This window comes from Astyanax mexicanus, chromosome 23 (genome assembly GCF_023375975.1).
Source record: "Astyanax mexicanus isolate ESR-SI-001 chromosome 23, AstMex3_surface, whole genome shotgun sequence".
NCBI classification, from domain to species: Eukaryota; Metazoa; Chordata; class Actinopteri; order Characiformes; family Acestrorhamphidae; genus Astyanax; species Astyanax mexicanus.
Window position 1 is genome coordinate 29821560 of NC_064430.1, and position 19398 is coordinate 29840957.

At 36.4% G+C, this 19398-nt stretch overlaps 2 protein-coding genes across 3 annotated transcripts in view; one reads left to right on the forward strand and one right to left on the reverse strand.

Annotated features, from left to right (window-relative positions):
* Positions 1-9537, forward strand: part of LOC103043737 (atlastin-2-like) — a 35832-nt gene extending 26295 nt beyond the window's left edge. Inside the window, exons 9-14 of one of the 2 annotated variants that reach the window (XM_022665125.2) lie at positions 917-1044; positions 1130-1186; positions 1456-1527; positions 3081-3512; positions 6688-6702; positions 7194-9537. In XM_022665125.2, the coding sequence (XP_022520846.2) occupies positions 917-1044; positions 1130-1186; positions 1456-1527; positions 3081-3512; positions 6688-6702; positions 7194-7304 (815 nt within the window). In that variant the 3' untranslated portion in view covers positions 7305-9537. The remainder of the gene's footprint in view (positions 1-916; positions 1045-1129; positions 1187-1455; positions 1528-3080; positions 3513-6687; positions 6703-7193) is intronic. The other variant, XM_049471046.1, reaches the window with a different exon arrangement.
* Positions 9538-12599: 3062 nt separating this feature from the next.
* LOC103044050 (uncharacterized) overlaps positions 12600-19398 on the reverse strand; it is a 90484-nt gene continuing 83685 nt past the window's right edge. Inside the window, exon 26 of the mRNA XM_049470893.1 lies at positions 12600-18520. Within this exon, the coding sequence (XP_049326850.1) occupies positions 18450-18520 (71 nt within the window). The 3' untranslated portion in view covers positions 12600-18449. The remainder of the gene's footprint in view (positions 18521-19398) is intronic.

Below are 19398 nucleotides of genomic sequence, written 5' to 3' on the forward strand. Positions count from 1 at the left end.
AGGTCCAAATTATTATGTGGAATAATAGTTCATTAAAAACAATTTAATTTATATACCTTTTTACATCAAATAAAAGTAACTTTGATTTTCACATGTGCAAAATGCACAAAAGTGCATTTACTGTTAAGGATTTTTTTTTTTATATTTATTTCTTTATTCAATTCTTAAATGAAAAATGCAGCACTCCATTGCTTGTACTTTTCTGGCATTTAGCAGACTTTCTTATTCTTAGCCATGTTGAAAAATCTTCAGCTGCAATTTTAAGTCAGTTTGCTAAAACAGGTGAATGCAATCCTGTAAACATGGCTATATCCATTTTTTTTGTATATAAATTAACTCTTCAAATGTTGTATGATAGGCACCGAGTGGATCAGTGGTCTAAAGCGCTGCCACTATGAGTGGGAGGTCGCAGGTTCGAACCCCCGTTCATGCAGCTTTGCCATTAAGCTGCCGGCAGCACAATTGGCCCTGCTCCCTCCGGGCGGGTAGATGGTGCTTGCTAGGTAGATGGTGCTCCTAGGGTGATGTCTGCAGCACAGGGCATCTGTGAGCTGGTGTATCGGAGCCGAGCCGCTGTGCTTTCCTCCGAGCGCGCTGTAATGCTGCTCATCAATGCTGCATCAGTAGTGTAAATTGGGGAGAAAATGGGTAGCTCAACTTTCAGTGTTAGTCCAAACATTGCTGACACAGAACCGTGAAGAGATGTGTAGAATATCCAATAGAATGGGGCCCAATCAAATATCGTTTGAAATTAGTTGAGCTCACTAGCTCTCACAGCTATGCTTTCAAATCTAGTAGAAATACTTTTCCTGGACAGTAGAAACAGTTACTCCAGCAAAAGTAGGAGAAACTTTATAATAACCTTGATTTCTCCTAACTGTGAATCTATCTCCCTCTGCCCTTTCCCCTTCCACAGACATCGACGATGATTTCAAAAAGGAGCTTATACATCTCATCCCCTTGCTGTTGGCTCCAGAGAACTTGGTGGAGAAAGAAATTGGGGGTTCCAAAGTGACGTGTAAAGATCTTGTACAGTATTTTAAAGTATGTTTTTAATTGTCTTTTTATTTGTTGGTTTATTCTGAACAGAGTTGTGCTCTGTATAATAAACCTTCTCTTCTGGCTACAGGCTTACATGAAAATCTATCAGGGTGAAGAGCTGCCACACCCAAAGTCCATGTTGCAGGTTTGTTTAATTATTACAAGCTTTTTAATGTGTTCAGTTTGTGTTGCTTTTAACTAGGACTGAATTACCTTGATTACAAAAAATGTGGAAAAGAGAGCACATTGAAATTAGTGGCCATGAGAACCTGTGCTACAACTGCTATACATGAGCACTAGTATGGTTAAACTTTATTTTTTTCTTGAATGCATACAAGAGCCATTTAGAAGAATTGTGTATTTAAATTTGCATGTGTGAAAAATAACACCCTTTTTCCCTCCCCCCCTGTTTAGGCAACAGCTGAGGCAAACAATCTTGCAGCGGTCGCTGGAGCGAAAGAAATTTACAACAAAAGTATGGAACAGGTAAGCAAACTCAACAAGCTTCCCCAAATTGACAAACAAATTGGGGACTCAAGCTGTGGTAATTGTTTCTAAATTCCCTAATGAATTCAAATTAATTTCTCACAAAAATGTGACCAACTATTTCAGTTATGGCACCTGAGTTTTGAGGCTTTCCAGATGCAACACAACTAGGTTCATGATGGTACTGTGCTGAAATTTTGCCAGATTACTGAACACTGTTACTGTTCACATTTTATTGCTTTTCTGACAAAACACTATTTAAACAGTATTTAACTTATAAATGAATCAGATCAGGCTTCTGCGTGCTTCATAGTGTCCAGACTCTCTACGGCATTTGCTTATTGGTTTGCTAGATGAATGTAAAATCTGTGGGGGATTAATAGTGTCTGTTTCTTATTTTATGAACACTGTTTCAGCTAAACTAATGAAAGGCAAAGCACTGTGAGTTGTTAAATTGTCAGCAGTTCCCATACTTTACAAATAATATCTAGGACCTACTTTATCAGAAAAGCCCATTAGCCTGCTGAAAATCCAAGATGGCAGCCATTATTCACTAGGGCTGTGTATTGGCACCAACCTGGCGAGACGATACATATCACGATACAGGGCTCACGATGCGATATATCATGATACTGTTAAAAAAAAAAAAAAACTTATAAAACCATATGGATTTAATCTTAGTGGAAAAAGTTTAATTCGTAAACAATCAAAACAGTGGAAGCTCCATTAGACTTAATAACAGGTCCTGTAGCATCCAATATCATGCCACTTTTTTCAACAGTTTTAAACACTGTCCTCATTGTGGAAGCCAAAATGAGCCCACACTTCAGCTCTGTACACCCAGGAGCTGGCCTAACGCGTTTAGATTCTGCCATCGCCAGCGGGGTGCTAATGCTAATGCAGCGCTGTACTTAGTTGCAGTGTACTTGAGGCGCAGAATGGATCAAGATAGATCACAGCACTGCCACCTCGCGGCCGGGTGAATAAACAACACAAAAGTAACTACTGTCTACCATCTAGCTGCCGGGAGTTTAATAAAAAAAATTTGAGAATCGCTACAGTATTGCGAAACGTAATATTGCATTATTTAAGTGTATCGATATTTTCTTACACCCCTATTATTCACTCACTCTTTCCTCTTAGTGACTTACATCTGTTTTCATCCATACGAATTCCCAGTCTTCCTTTTGACAGACAGCCACCAAACTGCTTGCAGTTCTTTAGGGCAGTCCCTAAGCTATAATTCACGGCCATACTGACCCACATAATTTTTATTTTATTTATTTTATTTATTTTGTTTTTCCTCTCCATCTCTTGTTCCTCCCATTTAGTCTTGTGTATTTATTTTCTGATGAATTTCCAATACTCATCATATATTTAAACCCAAAGATCAATAAAATGGATCATGTAAACACACTCAGGGAAAACAAAACCATAGAAAGGTGGCAATCTTTTACAGTTGTCCCAAGTGAGTCACACACAATTGTTGAAAGTTCAGGCTCATATCAGAAGAAATCTACAGGTTTACTCTTCTGTTTATCTCTGTTTTGCAGGTTTGTGGAGGAGACAAGCCCTACATTGCTCCTGCTGATTTGGAGCGCAATCACGAGGAGCTGAAGCAGAGTTCAGTACGACAGTTTCGCTCCGTCAAGAAGATGGGAGGCGAGGAGTTCTGCCGACGTTACCAGGAGCAGCTGGAGACTGAGCTAGACGAGGCTTACGCCAACTTCGTCAAGCACAACGACGGAAAGAACATTTTCCATGCAGCTCGGACACCTGCCATGCTCTTCGCTGTAATGTTCGCCATGTATGTGATCTCGCTGGTGACGGGCTTTGTTGGCATAAACTCTGTGGCGACGCTGTGTAATCTGATTATGGGCGTGGCTCTGGTGTCGCTGTGCACCTGGGCGTACGTCAAATACTCAGGGGAGTTCCGCGAGGTTGGGAGTGTCATCGACCAGGTGGCAGAAACCCTCTGGGAACAGGTACGTGTTCTAGAGCCTCGGGCTCTGCCTTTTTGTTGAAGTTTCTTTTCTTTCCCTTGTCCTCTTCAGGTGTTTTTGGTCAGCTGTTCAGAAAGCAGAGCAGCTTGTATATAATGTTACAGTATTCTTTTCTATCTATTCTCTATCCTAGCCTTTTCTCTCTTCTGTTTTTAAACTACTTGCAGAACAGGAGTCTTAGCTTAGACTAGAGCTTAGACTAGAGCTTAGACTAGAGCTTAGACTAGAGCTTAGACTAGAGCTTAGACTAGAGCTGATTGCACATCACAAATTTAATAATAATAATAATAAAAAAAATAATGAACTTAAGACTTTTGTTCGTTTGCTGAAGTTGTAGTAGTGTGTTTCTGGAAAGCACAGATAAGTAGCAGCTCAAGCTTAATATCATCAACCCTTCCTACTCTTACCTGAAACAATGCAGGTGCTTGATTGAAAGTTAGCTGTAGCTTGACTTTTAGCAGCTACAGACCAAAATGTATCCAAACAAACCAACAGCTTATTGTCATTAGTTTACAGTTACTGACAGAAGATGGAGCAGGCTAGCTTACTGGCTAATGTCCTCGTTTACTTTCGTACAAATTTTCTGCAGATGCTTTATTCTACATTGTAGCTGTGCTACAATCCCTTAGTCATTTGTACTATAAATAAAGCCAGCATGCTGTGCTTTTCTCTATTACTACACTAAACAAATTCTCCAAAACAAAAATGGCATTTTATACAACAGCCAATGCGCTTTGCTCACTCTGAGGCTGGAGCTGCTGTGGGAATAACATTTTGTAAATGGTCTAGAGCAGGTCCAAACTCCTTTTTTTTGGAGCGGCCCGCGAGATATTTTAGAAATAGAATGAAAGTTGTCCCGCTGTTAAGCAGGTTTTTATAATGTGAGATTCAAAGTTTGAACGCTAGGTGTCAAACGGGCCAAAGGATCTAAAAGCAGAGAGAGTGCGCATTTCTAGCGCAGAAAAACGGGGCAAAGAGTCTAAAAGTTGCCGTAATTAAGGAGTTTAATATTAAGAGACATCATGAAATTAAACATCAATTTGAAAAATCTTAGTTTACACAACACTGTCAAAGATAAAGACAGTAAGTAAAGTAAAATGGTGTGTAAATGAAAGTAATCAGGAGAAAGTATTATTTAAAGTGGTATATTTCATTATTTGTTTTATTACAGAGTCTGTGGCCCGTGACTTCAAATATATTTCTCCTTCTGGCCCCCAACAAAAAAAAAGTTTGGACACCCCTGCTCGAGAGCAGGCTGTGAACTGAAATTTGGGTCGGTATGCGAATTGGCAGTGTCTTATATCTAACACATTAATTGTCAATATTGGACCCTGATATAGATATTGGATTGGATCACTCCCATCTCTAATCAAATCAAGTAACTAGTATCTGGTTTGAATCCTGACTAGTTTTATTCCATGCATTTAGCCATTGTGGTCAGATGCTTCTCCTATTAGTCTGATTTAAAGGTAAATTAGTTAATTGTGAGACTATTACTGGTGTTTTGGTTTTACTGGAAGGGGTTTGGTTGTCGTATGTCAGTTAGACAGATGTGTTTACACAGTAATAAAGTAAGTCATGTATTTCAGAGCATCTTTTAAAGTGGTCTTAGTGATTTTGACATTGTTTGAGTATTGGGATTATATCTGAAGACTTCTGCAGTAAACAGCACATTCTGTTTTAACTTTGACAAAAAAAGAGAATTTTGTGCACGTTTAGAAACCGCATACCGTAGATTAGTTTTCTTAAAGCAGATTCACATCGACTATAATCTGTAAAAACATCTACTTTTAACATAGTGGAACCTCCTTTTGTGCTCTGTAAAAGGGACTAAACACCCCACAGCTCTCATATCTCCATTTTTTTCCCAAGTCCTCCATCTGCTTTCTGCTCTATAATCTCTTCCAACACATGAGCAAGTGCTCATCAGCCAGAGAGAATAGCTATATCTGTGGCCATGTGTGGGACATGAACTTGGACGCTCCTTGTATCATTCCACAGCTGTTTATTTCTTCTCTGGAATATATTTATTTGAGAAGACGCCTTATCAATGTAAAAAAGAATTTATAGTCTTTTTTTTTTTTTAAGGTTTCCAGGAAACACAAACATTAGAAACCTTAATTATAATTCAAAATTGAAAATGTTGATATAAAAGACAGAAAACGATCAACATTTTAAAAGCTTTTCTGGATAACCTTATGAATTTAGCTATTTTAATCAGTGTTTGTCAGCTATTTTACTGCGACTAAACAACTATGTAATATTTAAAGCATATACCATTTATTAATAAGAAGTGAACTTTATATTATACTAATCTGTTTACTTAGTCAAATGAAAAAGTTTGGGCACCCCTATTAATCTTAATAGTTTTTAGTTGTAAATATTTGGGTGTTTGCAACAGCCATTTCAGTTTGATATATCTAATAACTGATGGACACAGTAATATTTCAGGATTAAAGTGAGGTTTATTGTACTAACAGAAAATGTGCAATATGCATTAAACCAACATTTGACCGGTGCAAAAGTATGGGCACCCTTATCATTTTATTGATTTGAATACTCCTAACTACTTTTTACTGACTTACTGAAGCACAAAATTGGTTTGGTAACCTCATTGAGCTTTGAACTGCATAGCCAGGTGTATCCAATCATGAGAAAAGGTATTTAAGGTGGCCAATTGCAAGTTGTTCTCCTATTTGAATCTCCTCTGAAGAGTGGCATCATGGGCTCATCAAAACAACTCTCAAATGATCTAAAAACAAAGATTGTTCAACATAGTTGTTCAGGGGAAGGATTATTTTGATTAGGAATAATACATTAGCTTAAATCTCAATGTCCCAGGGCTAGAATCAAATGATCTGATCAACTGAGGGTGTACAAGATTTTACCACAAGTGACCATACAACATCATAAGGAGATGATTTGAAAATGACATCCCAGATTTAGTAATGAGTTGGAATGTTCTTCCTACCTCTTAAAGTGCCCAATAGAGATTTTTTGTTAAATTCTCCATTACTCTCTAGGACCAACTGGTTGGTCTAGATTATTGGCATGCTTAATTTGCATGCTGTCACCGAATGGGCCAGGAACAGGAATCTTTAACTCTGTTCTTTTCTGCTAATCTTTACTTATTTTCTTCTCACTTTGTGCTGAACAGAGGACTCCAAGAAAGGTGAGATGACCTGTCCAATACTGACCTCTAGTGGTTGGTTCTTTGTCTTACAATTCAAGCTCCAGCCACACACCTGATTTATTTCCTCCCTCCTTTTTGTGTCCAAACTGAGAGAAATGTTTTGTAGAGTTTGTATTTTGATTTATTCATCTGCTGAGATCTGAAATCTAGTGCTGAATCTGTGTAGATGTTTTGTCTTTTATTTTTATTTTATTTTTTATTAATGTTCTGTTTTCTTTGACAATTTTAGTGACCAAAAATGATTTTTGTGTGTGAATAAGAAGCTAAAACTGACAAACCTTTTCAATATGGTGTAATTCAAATCTAAAGAGAAGGCTATTCTGTGCCGGATTCTGTCAATGTATTTAGGTATATGTTAGTTTTATCATATCACTATATGCAATTATTGTCCAGCCCTATTCAAGACACATTGACAGGGGCCTAACTCTTTCTGGATCTCACTAATCTATTTATCTCTACTTTTTTTCCAGGTGTTTTCCAAGCTTTTCGAAGTTGCCAGGAGCAAAGTGACAGTGGGTGCTCTTCTGCCTGCCCAGCGAAAGAGACTCTCCTCAAACAACAACGTGAAGAAGAAAAACTAGACTCTGTCTCTCCGCTCTGTTTCCTCAGAGCCCTTTTTAGGGACTTCTCCATCCTGATGAAAAGGCGTGGCCTGGGGGTTGCGCTGGGTTAGGATTAAAACAGTGAAAAACTGCTATATATACCTGATTCACTACATCTGTAGAACACAGGTTGTGGCACTTTCATCCAGATATTTCGATCGTTTGTCTTATCATGCTGACGGGGGGGCGGGGGCGGGGGGATTGTGCTGAGTCTTAAGATTTTTCACATTTCTACATGTCGTCCTTCCGTTTATGCTCCTGAAGTTTGTGTTTCTTTAATCGTCCAGCTTTGTGTGTGTGCAGTCTTTTCCCTCTTTTATCATTCCCTCATTTTGTTTTCTATTCTGACATTTCCATATCTTTTTTTTTTTTTTTTCTCTCTCCATCCATTCCTTCTGCTGTGTCTTATCTATGGAAGACAGTTTCTGCCACTTGACGACAGAAACATATCTTATTATATATTATCAAATTACAACTTTGGGTCCTTCAATAATATATAAGTGCTTAGTGTCTCTTAATTGCAAATTAATCTCATGATAATGACTCTCAATCATTATTTTCTATTTTGGTAATGATTTACGATGAGTTATGATCTAATAGTTACGACATAGTGTCTCAATTGTGATGTAGGACCTAAATACTTTCTAATGACTTACTGTCTCATAATTATGACTTATTATCGGAATTAAGACGTGGTATCTGAATCAAGATTTGGTATCTCATAACGACTTAAAGTGATAATTATGAGATCTCATTATGACTTTATATCTCATTGATTCTTAATTGACTTAGTATTTCAAATTAAAATTTCAAGTGTCATAATTATGACTTAGTAAATCTTTATAATGAGAAATTAGAGAATATCTCTTATGACTTATTATAAAGACTTACTGTCTTATAATAAAGACTAACTGGAGGACTTATTTCTTTTCTTTCCATATATATTCTTTCCTCCTGTCGATCTTTCATTTCATCTAATCTCTCTCTCTCTTTCCTCAGCGGAGGTCAAATCCTCTGACTGATCAGTACACAGAAGTGAATGATGAGCAAAAGCTAGATAAATAAATCACAGCTTGTTTAATTGAGCAAGACGAGAATCAGCATTCCAAGTTTGACAAACTGACATTGCGTGCAACGGCTCTTTGAGCTGCACAAAAACGGAGCCAAAGTTTACGTCATTTTTACCGCAAACTCTGTAGTAAATTCTTTCCTGAACACTTGAGATGCTGCTGGCATTGGCGCTGGTGGTGCCAGTGGTGAAGGGCCGATGCTGGCATTCACTGGCACTGGCTTTGTAATTCAGGATAATAATAGCATAACCGTTCTAAAGAAGTTGGTCGTGTGATTTGCCATCACCCCTCCCATGTTTTAGCTGCTTTTCTGCTGGATCGATCAAAGAAGGCCCTGACTGGTTATTAGGTGATTGTTCTACAGCTTCTGCTGTTTGTGTCCAATGTCCAATTGATCTCCCATCGATTTTAAACAGCACTTTCTTTTCTTTACACAATTTTGTCGATCGCACTTACTTTGAACAAATTCCACTACAAACAAACACCTGATTTTATCTTCAGAATGTTGTGTGACTGGTATTGTATGTTCCACAGTATTTAAAATAATAAAGATCAAGTACGAATCATGGCGAAAAAGGATGCCACCTCAACACTGGTAGTGAAGTGAAACTTCCTGATACACGGATTTAATTAATTAATTGTTTCTTCTTTAGGCCTACCCAATCACATCTGCTCTCTCCCTGCTGTAAAATAATACAATAATGACATTTTGCTTCTCGATAATTCCATCCACAAAAATGGCAGCCAACATATGCTATCCTGTACAGTTTAGATTTTTTTAAAACTTGTCACGATAGGGCATGTGTATGGAAATAAATGTATAATTAAATTTTCTATTCTATAGTTTATTATTTTTTCCCTAGCTGGAAGAACAAAGGTTTCGTGGTAGGCCGATGTGCGGTTAATTTAAAGGAATGCTTTTGTGAATTTTGTGTAAATGTTGGAAGAACAATTTTTTTTTTCCTTTTTTTTTTTTTTTACAATATCTTTACATTAAATCTGCGTTTAGCGCCACAATTCCACTCTTGTTGATGAGCATTGGAATGTTTAATCTTTCACTTGTTTTTGTTTCATTTTAAAGTTATTTTTCTTTAATTTATTTTTCAATACAAAATTAAAATGAACTACTGTATATCAAACAACCTGTTCCTTGGATGTTCTTATGTGTCCGTGCTGTGAATAGATGTGGGCATTATGTGCTAGTATCTGATTGGTCATATGCTCATGGGGTGCTGGGGTAAATTTCTCTTTTATGGGGGGGTCCTCTGTACATTTGTTCTCATTCGGTACGACCATGTGTGGTTTTCTCAGACGTCCTCTGAGAAAATTACAGGCTGAATTATCTACTGTTTTTTTTTGCTGAACTCTGTGGTTCTCCTGTAATTTTAGTCCCGTCCGGATCCACATCTGTTTCGTCACCTCACATTTAATAAAATGGTTATTGGTCCGATGCCACTCACTGTAATTACACTTTGGGTGTGCGTTTCCACAGAGATTCACGTAAACAGCGAGTGGAAATGGAGGAGCTACTGAACGTGATGTCATGTGACCAAGAAAGCAAAAATATATATATATTAGCCTAATTATAGCCTACTAATTATATTAGATATTAGCCTTCTATGGTGTATTTCCTACAACATTTTCATTTATAAATTGGTTGTTGGTTGTTTTGGATGAGCAATTTCAGTTAAATATATCATGTATAGCAGGCGAACACAGTGATGTTTGAAAAGTGAAATGAAGTTTATAGGATTTACTGTAAGTGTGCAATAATTCTTAACTAAATTAGGCAGGTGCATAACTGTGGGCACCCCAACAGGAAAATGACATCAATATTTAGTAGATCCTCCTTTTAAAAATAAAATGAAAGCCTCTAAACTCTTCCTATAGCTTCCAATAAGAGTCGGATTTCTGGTTGAAGGTATTTTGGATCATTCTTCTTTACAAATCATCTCCAGTTCAGTCAGGTTTGATGGTTTCCGATTGTGAACAGGCCGTTTTAAATCAGACCACAGATTTATAATAATATTCAGGTTTGGGAACTGAGATGATCATTCCACAACGTTGTACTTGGTCCTCTGTATGAATGCTTTAGTAGATTGTGAGCAGTGTTTAGTGTTTAGGGTCGTTGTCTTGTTGAAGTATCCAGCCCCCCGGCGCTTCAACTTTCTCTCTGATTCTTCAACATTGTTCTCAAGAATCTGCAGATATTGACTGGAATCCATGAGACCCTCAACTTTAACAAGATTCCCAGAACCTGTATTGATCACACCAAACCCCCACAGCATGATGGAACCACCATCAAATTTTACTGTGGGGAGCAGTTAAGTGTTTATCTTGAAATGCTGTTTTTTCCAATATGCATTAATAACCGTCCTTCAAATAACTCAATTTTAGATTCATCAGTCCACAGAACCTTATTCCAAAATGAAGCTGACTTCTCTAAATGGGCTTTAGCTTTAGCATACCTCAAGTGACTGAACAGCTGAACAATGCACAGTGATTTCATCTGCAGGAAGATGATGTAGATCTTTGGAGCTAGTCTGAGGTCTGTAGGTTAACTATGGCTGTTCTTACCATCCTTCTCTGATTATCTGAGAATTTTCTTGTTCTGCCATTTCAGGCCTTAACTAAAACTGTGCCTGTGGTTCTTCCATTTCCTCACTCTGTTCCTCACAGTGGAAACTGACAGCTGAAATCTCTGAGATACTGTAGCTTTTTATATCCTTCCTCTAAACCATGATGTCAAACAACTTTTGTTTTCAGCTCATTTGAGAGTAGAGTGTTTTTAGGATCCCACATTTCCACTCTTCAGAGAAGATGCAAAGAGGAGAAAAACTTGTAATTGGCTCTTAACCCTTTTCTCATAATTGGATTCACCTTTTTATGTAGGTCAAGAGTCACTGAGTTTACCAAACTTATTTTGTGTTCCAATAATTCGTGTTTAAGGTTTTCAAATCAATAAAACGACAAGGATGCCTACATTCATGCCTCTGCCTAATTTAGTTTAATGTATTATTGCACACTTTCTGTAAATCCTATAAACTTAATTTCAATTATCAAACATCACTGTGTTCATCTGTTACAGGGGTTGGACAATGAAACTAAAACACTTGGTTGCAGGAGGTTTCTGGTGGAAACAGGAGAGTTGAGGTGCAGCCGTGGTTTTATGTTTTTTGGATACAATCCGGGTTAGCACCCGAACATCCCTTTCAGACAGCTTCCTCTTACAGCATCCACAGTTAATCCTGTTGGATGTGGTTCATCCTTCTTGGTGGTATTGCTTGCTGTGTGGTAAACTTAAGTAACTCGTAAGTGAAGTTTAGTCCATGTATGTATATATATTTTACTAAGTAGCCCATTATTTGGTGCAGATTTGGGTTGAGGAGCTAAATGAATCAGAAACCGGTAAATTTCACCTCACCTTACCATAAAGCAACTGATTTTAGTGTTTGGCCAGTCACACAATAATCCCTTCATCTCCTGAAATATTTTCTGTATTTTATTTATTTTTTACATTTGTAGATTAATATTAAATACATAAAAACAATTAAGGGACACATATTAAATTATGCAGTAAACAGTAAAAAAGTGTTTGTCCTCCAGAAGGATAAGCTGGAGCTTCACAGCGTGAAGGAGAAGCAGCAGCTATTGTTCAGCACCTCCAGGAACTCCTTCCTTCAAGACACTGAGAAAACTATTCCAGGTGACTCCCTCATGAAGACACTGAGATTAAAAAAATCTCACCAATAGTGTTCAAATCTGTCCTCAAAGATAAATGTGATAATCTAAAGTAGAAATCATATTCTGGTTTGTTTAACACTTTTTACTGTTTACAGAATAATTCTGTATGTGTTCCTGTATAGATTTAATATAGTCTTCAATATTAAATTAGTACTAGTACTTTTGTATGGGATGAGTTACGGGATAAAGTATGGTTGTCCTTTCCTGGGGCAATCCTGATGAGAGCCAGTTTCATCATAATGTTTTTAATGGTCTCTGTGACTGCACATGATGCTTTCGAAATTCTTGATTCGTTTTATGGATTTCTTAGCCTTTTTTTCTTTACTTAGTTGAGTAGATCTTCCATAATCTGGATTAGAACATTATTTAAATTGGGCTATTTACAGTATACCTGGAACGCTACCTCTTCACTACTTTACAACTGATGCAAATGAAATGATTTGAGCCCAACTCCAACAGCTTTCATGTATCAAATGTTTATTTTCAAGTATTAGTGAAAAAAACATCGTAAAAACTAACCCGTTGCTTTTTTTCAGAGATAAAAATTCAATAACAAAAAAAAAGTATCAAAAAGGTCAAAGGTCAGTTTGTCGTAAATTACAGACCAACCAGAATATATATAAAAAATCATTATTCAAATAAATCTGAACATGACGATACATCTGTAATGAAGCATATACATATTTATCAAATGTTCAAACGTAGCACCAACAGCTGCAGCTGAGCGTCAATAATGTTCCAAATAGTCCAAAAATCTGTAGGAAGGGATGACAGATTTCACACAGCCCACTAGTTTGGGATATGATGTAACTGAACAGCACCAAAATACTGAATATATGTGGGGTTTAAATACTGAATATTTCATATGTTTAAACTTAAATTTAATCTAAGCTCTTAATACCAGCTCATGTGCATTTCCTATCACCAAGTCCAATATGTTTAATTTGCTCTTTGCTACATTACAGGAACAGAAGATGTGGGGGAAGGGGGTCACAGCAAGGTTTAACCTAAAACATACTAGTGCATCTCGAAAAATTAGAATATCATTGAAAACGTACTTTATTTTAGAAATTCAGTTCAAAATGTAAAACTCATATATTATATAGATGTATTACACACAGAGTGATCTATTTTATCCGTTTATTTATTTTATTGTTGATGATTAATTACGGCTTACAGCCAATGAAAACCCAAAAATCAGTGTCTCAGAAAATTTGAATATTATATATTAAGACCAATTGGTACTTTTGGTACTGTTGGCAGTGTGGGCAGTGTGCCAACTCCTGCTGGAAAATGAAATCCACATCTCTATAAAAGTGCTGTAAGATTTTGTGGGAAAACAAAACTGCACTGACTTTAGACTTGATAATAAAACACAGTGGATCCAAACCATCACTGATCATCAGTACATTTTACATTTCATTTGTAAAATCAAGGGACAATGCGATAGTACCGAATTCTGATAAGGGGTCTCCTACCTGACAATTTTTTTATCTGACACTTTTTCAAAATACAAGTGTATATTTATATTATTATCTGAATACTGCATGGGAATAATTTCCTAAGATATGCCCTTTATACAGCTCTTTACAGTTCTGTTCAGTTCAATCTTTAGTATCAACTAAGCTTGAGAGTCTGTTTAACCACTGACTTGTTTTTAAATGATATAGGAGGACTTTATAATAATTATCATCAAATTCATATATTGTCTATATACTAAAACCAAAAATTCAAATACACAGCTGATGAAATCCTAATTTTATAAAACCTGCAACATTTAAGCAGAGGTGGAAAAAGTACTGAATAATTGTAATTTAGTAAAAGTATCTTTACTTTGCCAAAATTTTACTCAAGTAAAAGTAAAAGTACCCATCTAAAATTCTACTCGAGTAAAAGTAAAAAAGTACTCAATTTAAAATCTACTTTAAGTAAAAGTTACATAGTTACTTTTAGTTATTTGATGTAAAAAAAGTACAACAAATCATAAATTAAATTGTTTTTAATGAACTATTATTCCACATAATAATTTGGATCTTTCAGGCAGTATTTGTTCAGACCAGCCCATAAAACATTTTTAAGAACAAGTGGTATAGGCTTCTATGATCCATTTTTTTCCTGTTATGGTAATATAGGTGATTATAAACTGTAATTTTATAATTTAACAGGTCATTATTATTTTTTAACTTGCCATTGCTGTGCTTTAACTGATATTTAACATTTAAGCAGATTGTTTAATGATAAAAGTAATTACACCACATGTTTTCTCAGGTTTGATGTGGAAGTTTTGAAAGCTGACAGTGGCAATTTTTTTTTTTTAATTCAGACAATTGTTTTTTTCCCAGCATTTTATTTTTTTTACTCAGTAATTGGGAGTTTTCCAATGTAGCAAAGTAAATTACTTGTGTCAAAATGTACTTGAGTAAAAGTAAAATGACCTACTTTAAAAACTACTTTAAAAATGACAAATTACTCATAAAATCTACTCAATTACAGTAACTTGAGTGAATGTAATTCATTACTTTCCACCTCTGCATTTAAGGTGGAAGAGATAAAAAGGAAATCAGCAATGCTCTTTCTCCTCCAGGTTGCCACGTTGTGCCACCTTAAATGGAGCAGCAGTTTCGAGTTTTAAGGTGTAACGAAAACATCAAATGAGCGTATTGGCTCTGTTCGGCTGTGTTCAGACTGCAGGCAAATCATATCTGTTGATCTGTTGAGATGAGTGTCTGATCACTTTCAGTCTGATTAGACTGGATTAATCTGTTATCTGTTTATGCAAGTGGTCATGTAAAGAGCAAATTCTGATTTCTCAGACTGGACTAGAAGGCCTAGAAATTAGAATAAGAAATCCAATAATGCGAGCAGGATTTTAGCTCAGCAATCAGATTTCTCAGCACACAAATACACTTTCTCTGATTTTCTTCATTTTTTCAGCCTATGCATGCACACAAATGTAAAAAAATAAAGAAACGAAGATCATTTTTGATAGTGAAGTAGGTTCATATCTACAAAAAGCCAGAGCATGGTTTAAATAATTTTAAAAATGTAGCACCAAATTGACTATGAGTCAAAGCACCCTTTTTGATTAGTGTTTACTACTGAACTAATCTGTACTCAAGTGTTTACTGGTTGTATATAAATCATGTACTATTGAGATATTTAATAATGCAAAACAAGTGTCAGTTTAAGGGACTTTACTGTAAATTAAATTAATTAAACTTTTTTAGCTATTGACAAAAAGCACAGTGATCAGTGACAGTGATCCACTGGTCAACAAAATAGAAACACCTGAGTGATTTACAGGGGTTGGACAAAGAAACTGAAACACCTGTCATTTTAGTGTGGGAGGTTTCATGGCTAAATTGGAGCAGCCTGGTGACCAATCTTCATTAATTGCACATTATTGCACCAATAAGAGCAGAGTGTGAAGGTTCAATTAGCAGGGTAAGAGCACAGTTTTGCTCTAAATATTGCAATGCTCACAACATTATGGGTGACGTACCAGAGTTCAAAAGAGGACAAATTGTTGGTGCACGTCTTGCTGGAGCATCTGTGACCAAGACAGCAAGTCTTTGTGATGCATCAAGAGCCACGGTATCCAGGGTAATGTCAGCATACCACCAAGAAGAACCAACCACATCCAACAGGATTAACTGTGGATGCTGTAAGAGGAAGCTGTCTGAAAGGGATGTTCGGGTGCTAACCCGGATTGTATCCAAAAAACATAAAACCACGGCTGATCAAATCACGCAGAATTCAATGTGCACCTCAACTCTCCTGTTTCCACCAGAACTGTCCGTCACCACAATCAATTATTGTGCTCTAAAACCAGGTGCTTTAGTTTTATTGTCCAACCCCTGTACATGCACTCAGTGATCTGATTATAATCAGATTTTTTTGCAGTTATTTGATTATTAAAGATGTGCACACTGATAGATAGATCAGATAATTAGCACATGTATACACTTACTCTGATTTCTTTTGGGTTCCTCAGTTTCTTCTGCACAGGGCATACACACTATAAATACCAGGTACAACAGATGCTTGTTCAAAAAAAGCTTTTCTCCATTTTTGCAGAAATGTAGAGAAATCTGTAGCACGGGCTCAAGTTTAGAGAGTTAAGGATTTTTGTCTGATTCATTTAAACTCGGGTTTTTCGCCAATATACGATTGCCCAATTGCATGTAAATGGTCTGACTGGTCAACTATTTCTGCACTTCACATCAGATTATTAGGTGCGTGTAAATGCACTCAGTGTAAAGAATTAAAAGCACTGAAGACTAAATCAGGGAAAATCTACCGAAAGCAAAGCATTTGATTTATTATTATTTTTGCCCATTGATTTTAATTACATTATTTGTCTTTGTTAATTTTTTAATTAAAATATTTCTTGGTCTTGTCTGGTCAGTCTTTCTATACAAGGCTACTATTACTACTGCTACTTCTAAAGAGATTCATTTTAAACTCTAAACAGGATGGCAAGGGCAGATGCTGTATTAAAAAAAATTGGTTTATCCTAGACCCTGTTTAAACCTGGTCACTTTATGCACCTAGAGTATCAGGATTGTACCAAAACACATTAATCTCATTACTTAAACCAATTCAAAAAGGTACTCTGAGAAACTAGTTCAAAGCTGAGTTCCATTTAAACTTGGATGTTGGGATTTCCAAGATTTGCAAATAGTTGGATGTTCCGTACAGTTTATTATAACTTCTATATATTATTGTGTGCCCTTAAATTAGAGCTTAGATTGTCTGCCCGAACCCGACCTGACCTGAGGCCCAAAAATAGTCTGAGATGTAGGCATCTGTTTTTTAATAATATTTTTATTTTATTATTGTTAACGAAAACTAACCAAACAAAGAAAACTGAAAGTGAAAAAACTAATTTATTTATAAGCGCTGTTTTCACTCCCGCGAGTCGGATTCGGCACAACAGTGTCCGTGGTGTTAGTTGTAAGCGCTCGCGCCGCAAAATACGACAGAAAACACAGAGGGAGCTGCAGAATTCTGTATGGGACTAGAATATGAGCACGAGGAGATAAAAGAGAAACAGGAGATACAGTATGTGAGAACCTTTACCTGTGAGTAGCTCATACACCAGAACACACAACTCTCTCTCTCTCTGTCTCTCTCTCTCTGTCTCTCTCTCTGTCTCTCTCTCTCTCTTTCGCACGTGAACTCCTCCACGTTTGACTTGCAGCACTGTGTGTAGCTGTTCTTAAAAATCATTTTAATTAAATAATAGTTCTATGCTTCTATGTTTCAGTGTTAATTAAGATAATTCTGATTATATTTCGCTCATTCAAACAGCCTGAAAACAGTCAGTTTATGGGGCGGGTTGGGTCGGGCTCATAATGACAGTTTATGGTTCGGGTTGGGTCGGGCTCGGGCAGAACGTGCACGGGCTCGGGCTGGGCCGGATCGGATTTTTTGGGCCCAATCTAACCTCTACCTTAAATCAGTCTTTCACACAGTAATGTCCAACTTCTGTCGGTGGAAAATGTTGCAATGCTGCATAATGCATAATTAAACGGTATCGATAATAATGCTAATGGAGGGACTTAATGTGGGGAATATTTTGGTTTGATATTTTTGGTCAGACGAGTTGTCTTTAGCTAACTGTACATAGCTCAAGTGTGGCTATTTTTTGAGCTCCATCATCCTTTAAATAGTTAAATAGAACACAGCTTAATTTCTAAGCAATTTTCTGTCTCAAACACCAAACGGATTTTAATCTGCATTTGTCTACCGAATGTAAATGCATGTAGTTAAAAAAATCGCATCAAGATACAATCCAGTTACTATTCACATGATGTGACCTGGTGTAAATGGGTCCTACAAAACACACACATACAATCGCAATCACTCACAATCACTCTCACAACTAATCTGTTTTTTTCTGTCATAAAAATATCTCCCAACTATTTTCTAAGAATTCTTCCCTTCCCGCCCCTCTGGCCCAATCTAATACTCTAACATGCTCCCCCTATTGGTCCAACAAAAGTACTGCAGTTATACAGATCCAGCTGTGCAGCTGTTCTGTTCTGTTCAGTTCAGTCTGTTAAAGGATCAGTTATACTGAGGGCAGAAGCCCTTAGAAAACTCGGTCCCGTACTAAAACCATGTACTTAAACTCAATGACTCATCAAACTCAGTCCAGAAACCCCACCGCCCATAATAATCTGTTTATCTTAGCCTTGTTCACGTCCTTCACCTCCCCCTCCTTCCTTCCTTCCTGGAGTAGGATGAGAGGATGATGAAGGAGAGAAAGTCCTGTTTTTTCCTGTCCTTGTCCTTCTGATCCACGTTAGAGGAAGTTGTTGGAAATCTGACGCTGGTGTTCAAACAGGTCCTCCACCTCTGCGCTGTAGGCATCACCTGTAGGAGGAAACAGGAGACTCACAGTTAGTCCCTTATGCTGGGTATAAGTAATGTTGAAGGGAGAATAGAATGGAAAATTGTATGTATCCATATACATCTCTGAAAAAAATTAAGAGACCACTTCAGTTTCTGAATCAGTTTTTCTGATTTTGCTATTTCATATTCATTTTCATGCATCTTGGCATGTTCTCTCCACCAGTCTTACACACTGCTTTTGGATAACTTTATGTCTTTACTCCTGGTGCAAAAATTCAAGCAGTTCAGTTTGGTGGTTTGATGGCTTGTGATCATCCATCTTCCTCTTGATTATATTCCAGAGGTTTTCAATTTGGTTAAATCAAAGAAACTCATCATTTTTAAGTCGTCTCTTATTTTTTAATAGAGCTGTGTAATATAATCTCACAAAAGAGAGTACAAGCCTCATATTTTTGCAAATATTTTACTATACCTTTTCATATAATAAAATACTTACAAAAATATAAGATGTATAATGTGTAATCTTATAATTATATAATATAATATTAATCATTTTAGGATTATATATATAAGGCATAATATTTTAAGAATACATTTACAGTAAGATAATTATTGGTCAACTCTGCCATTGTAAATTTGAGTAAATGTCCCATTACATTTTTTATAATAAAAATAATGTGTTTTTAGATGTGCCTTATGGAATCTAGATTGAGAACATGAAGTTAAGGCATAAAATTGTGCAAATGTCAACTCTGTTAGTTATATTATATATATAATTAACAAGGTAAAAAAGGTTTGTGAGCCATAATCATTAAGAAATAAATGCTTAAAATAGATTAATCTGTGTGGAATACATCTATATAATATATGAATTTCACATTTTGAACTGAAATGCTAAA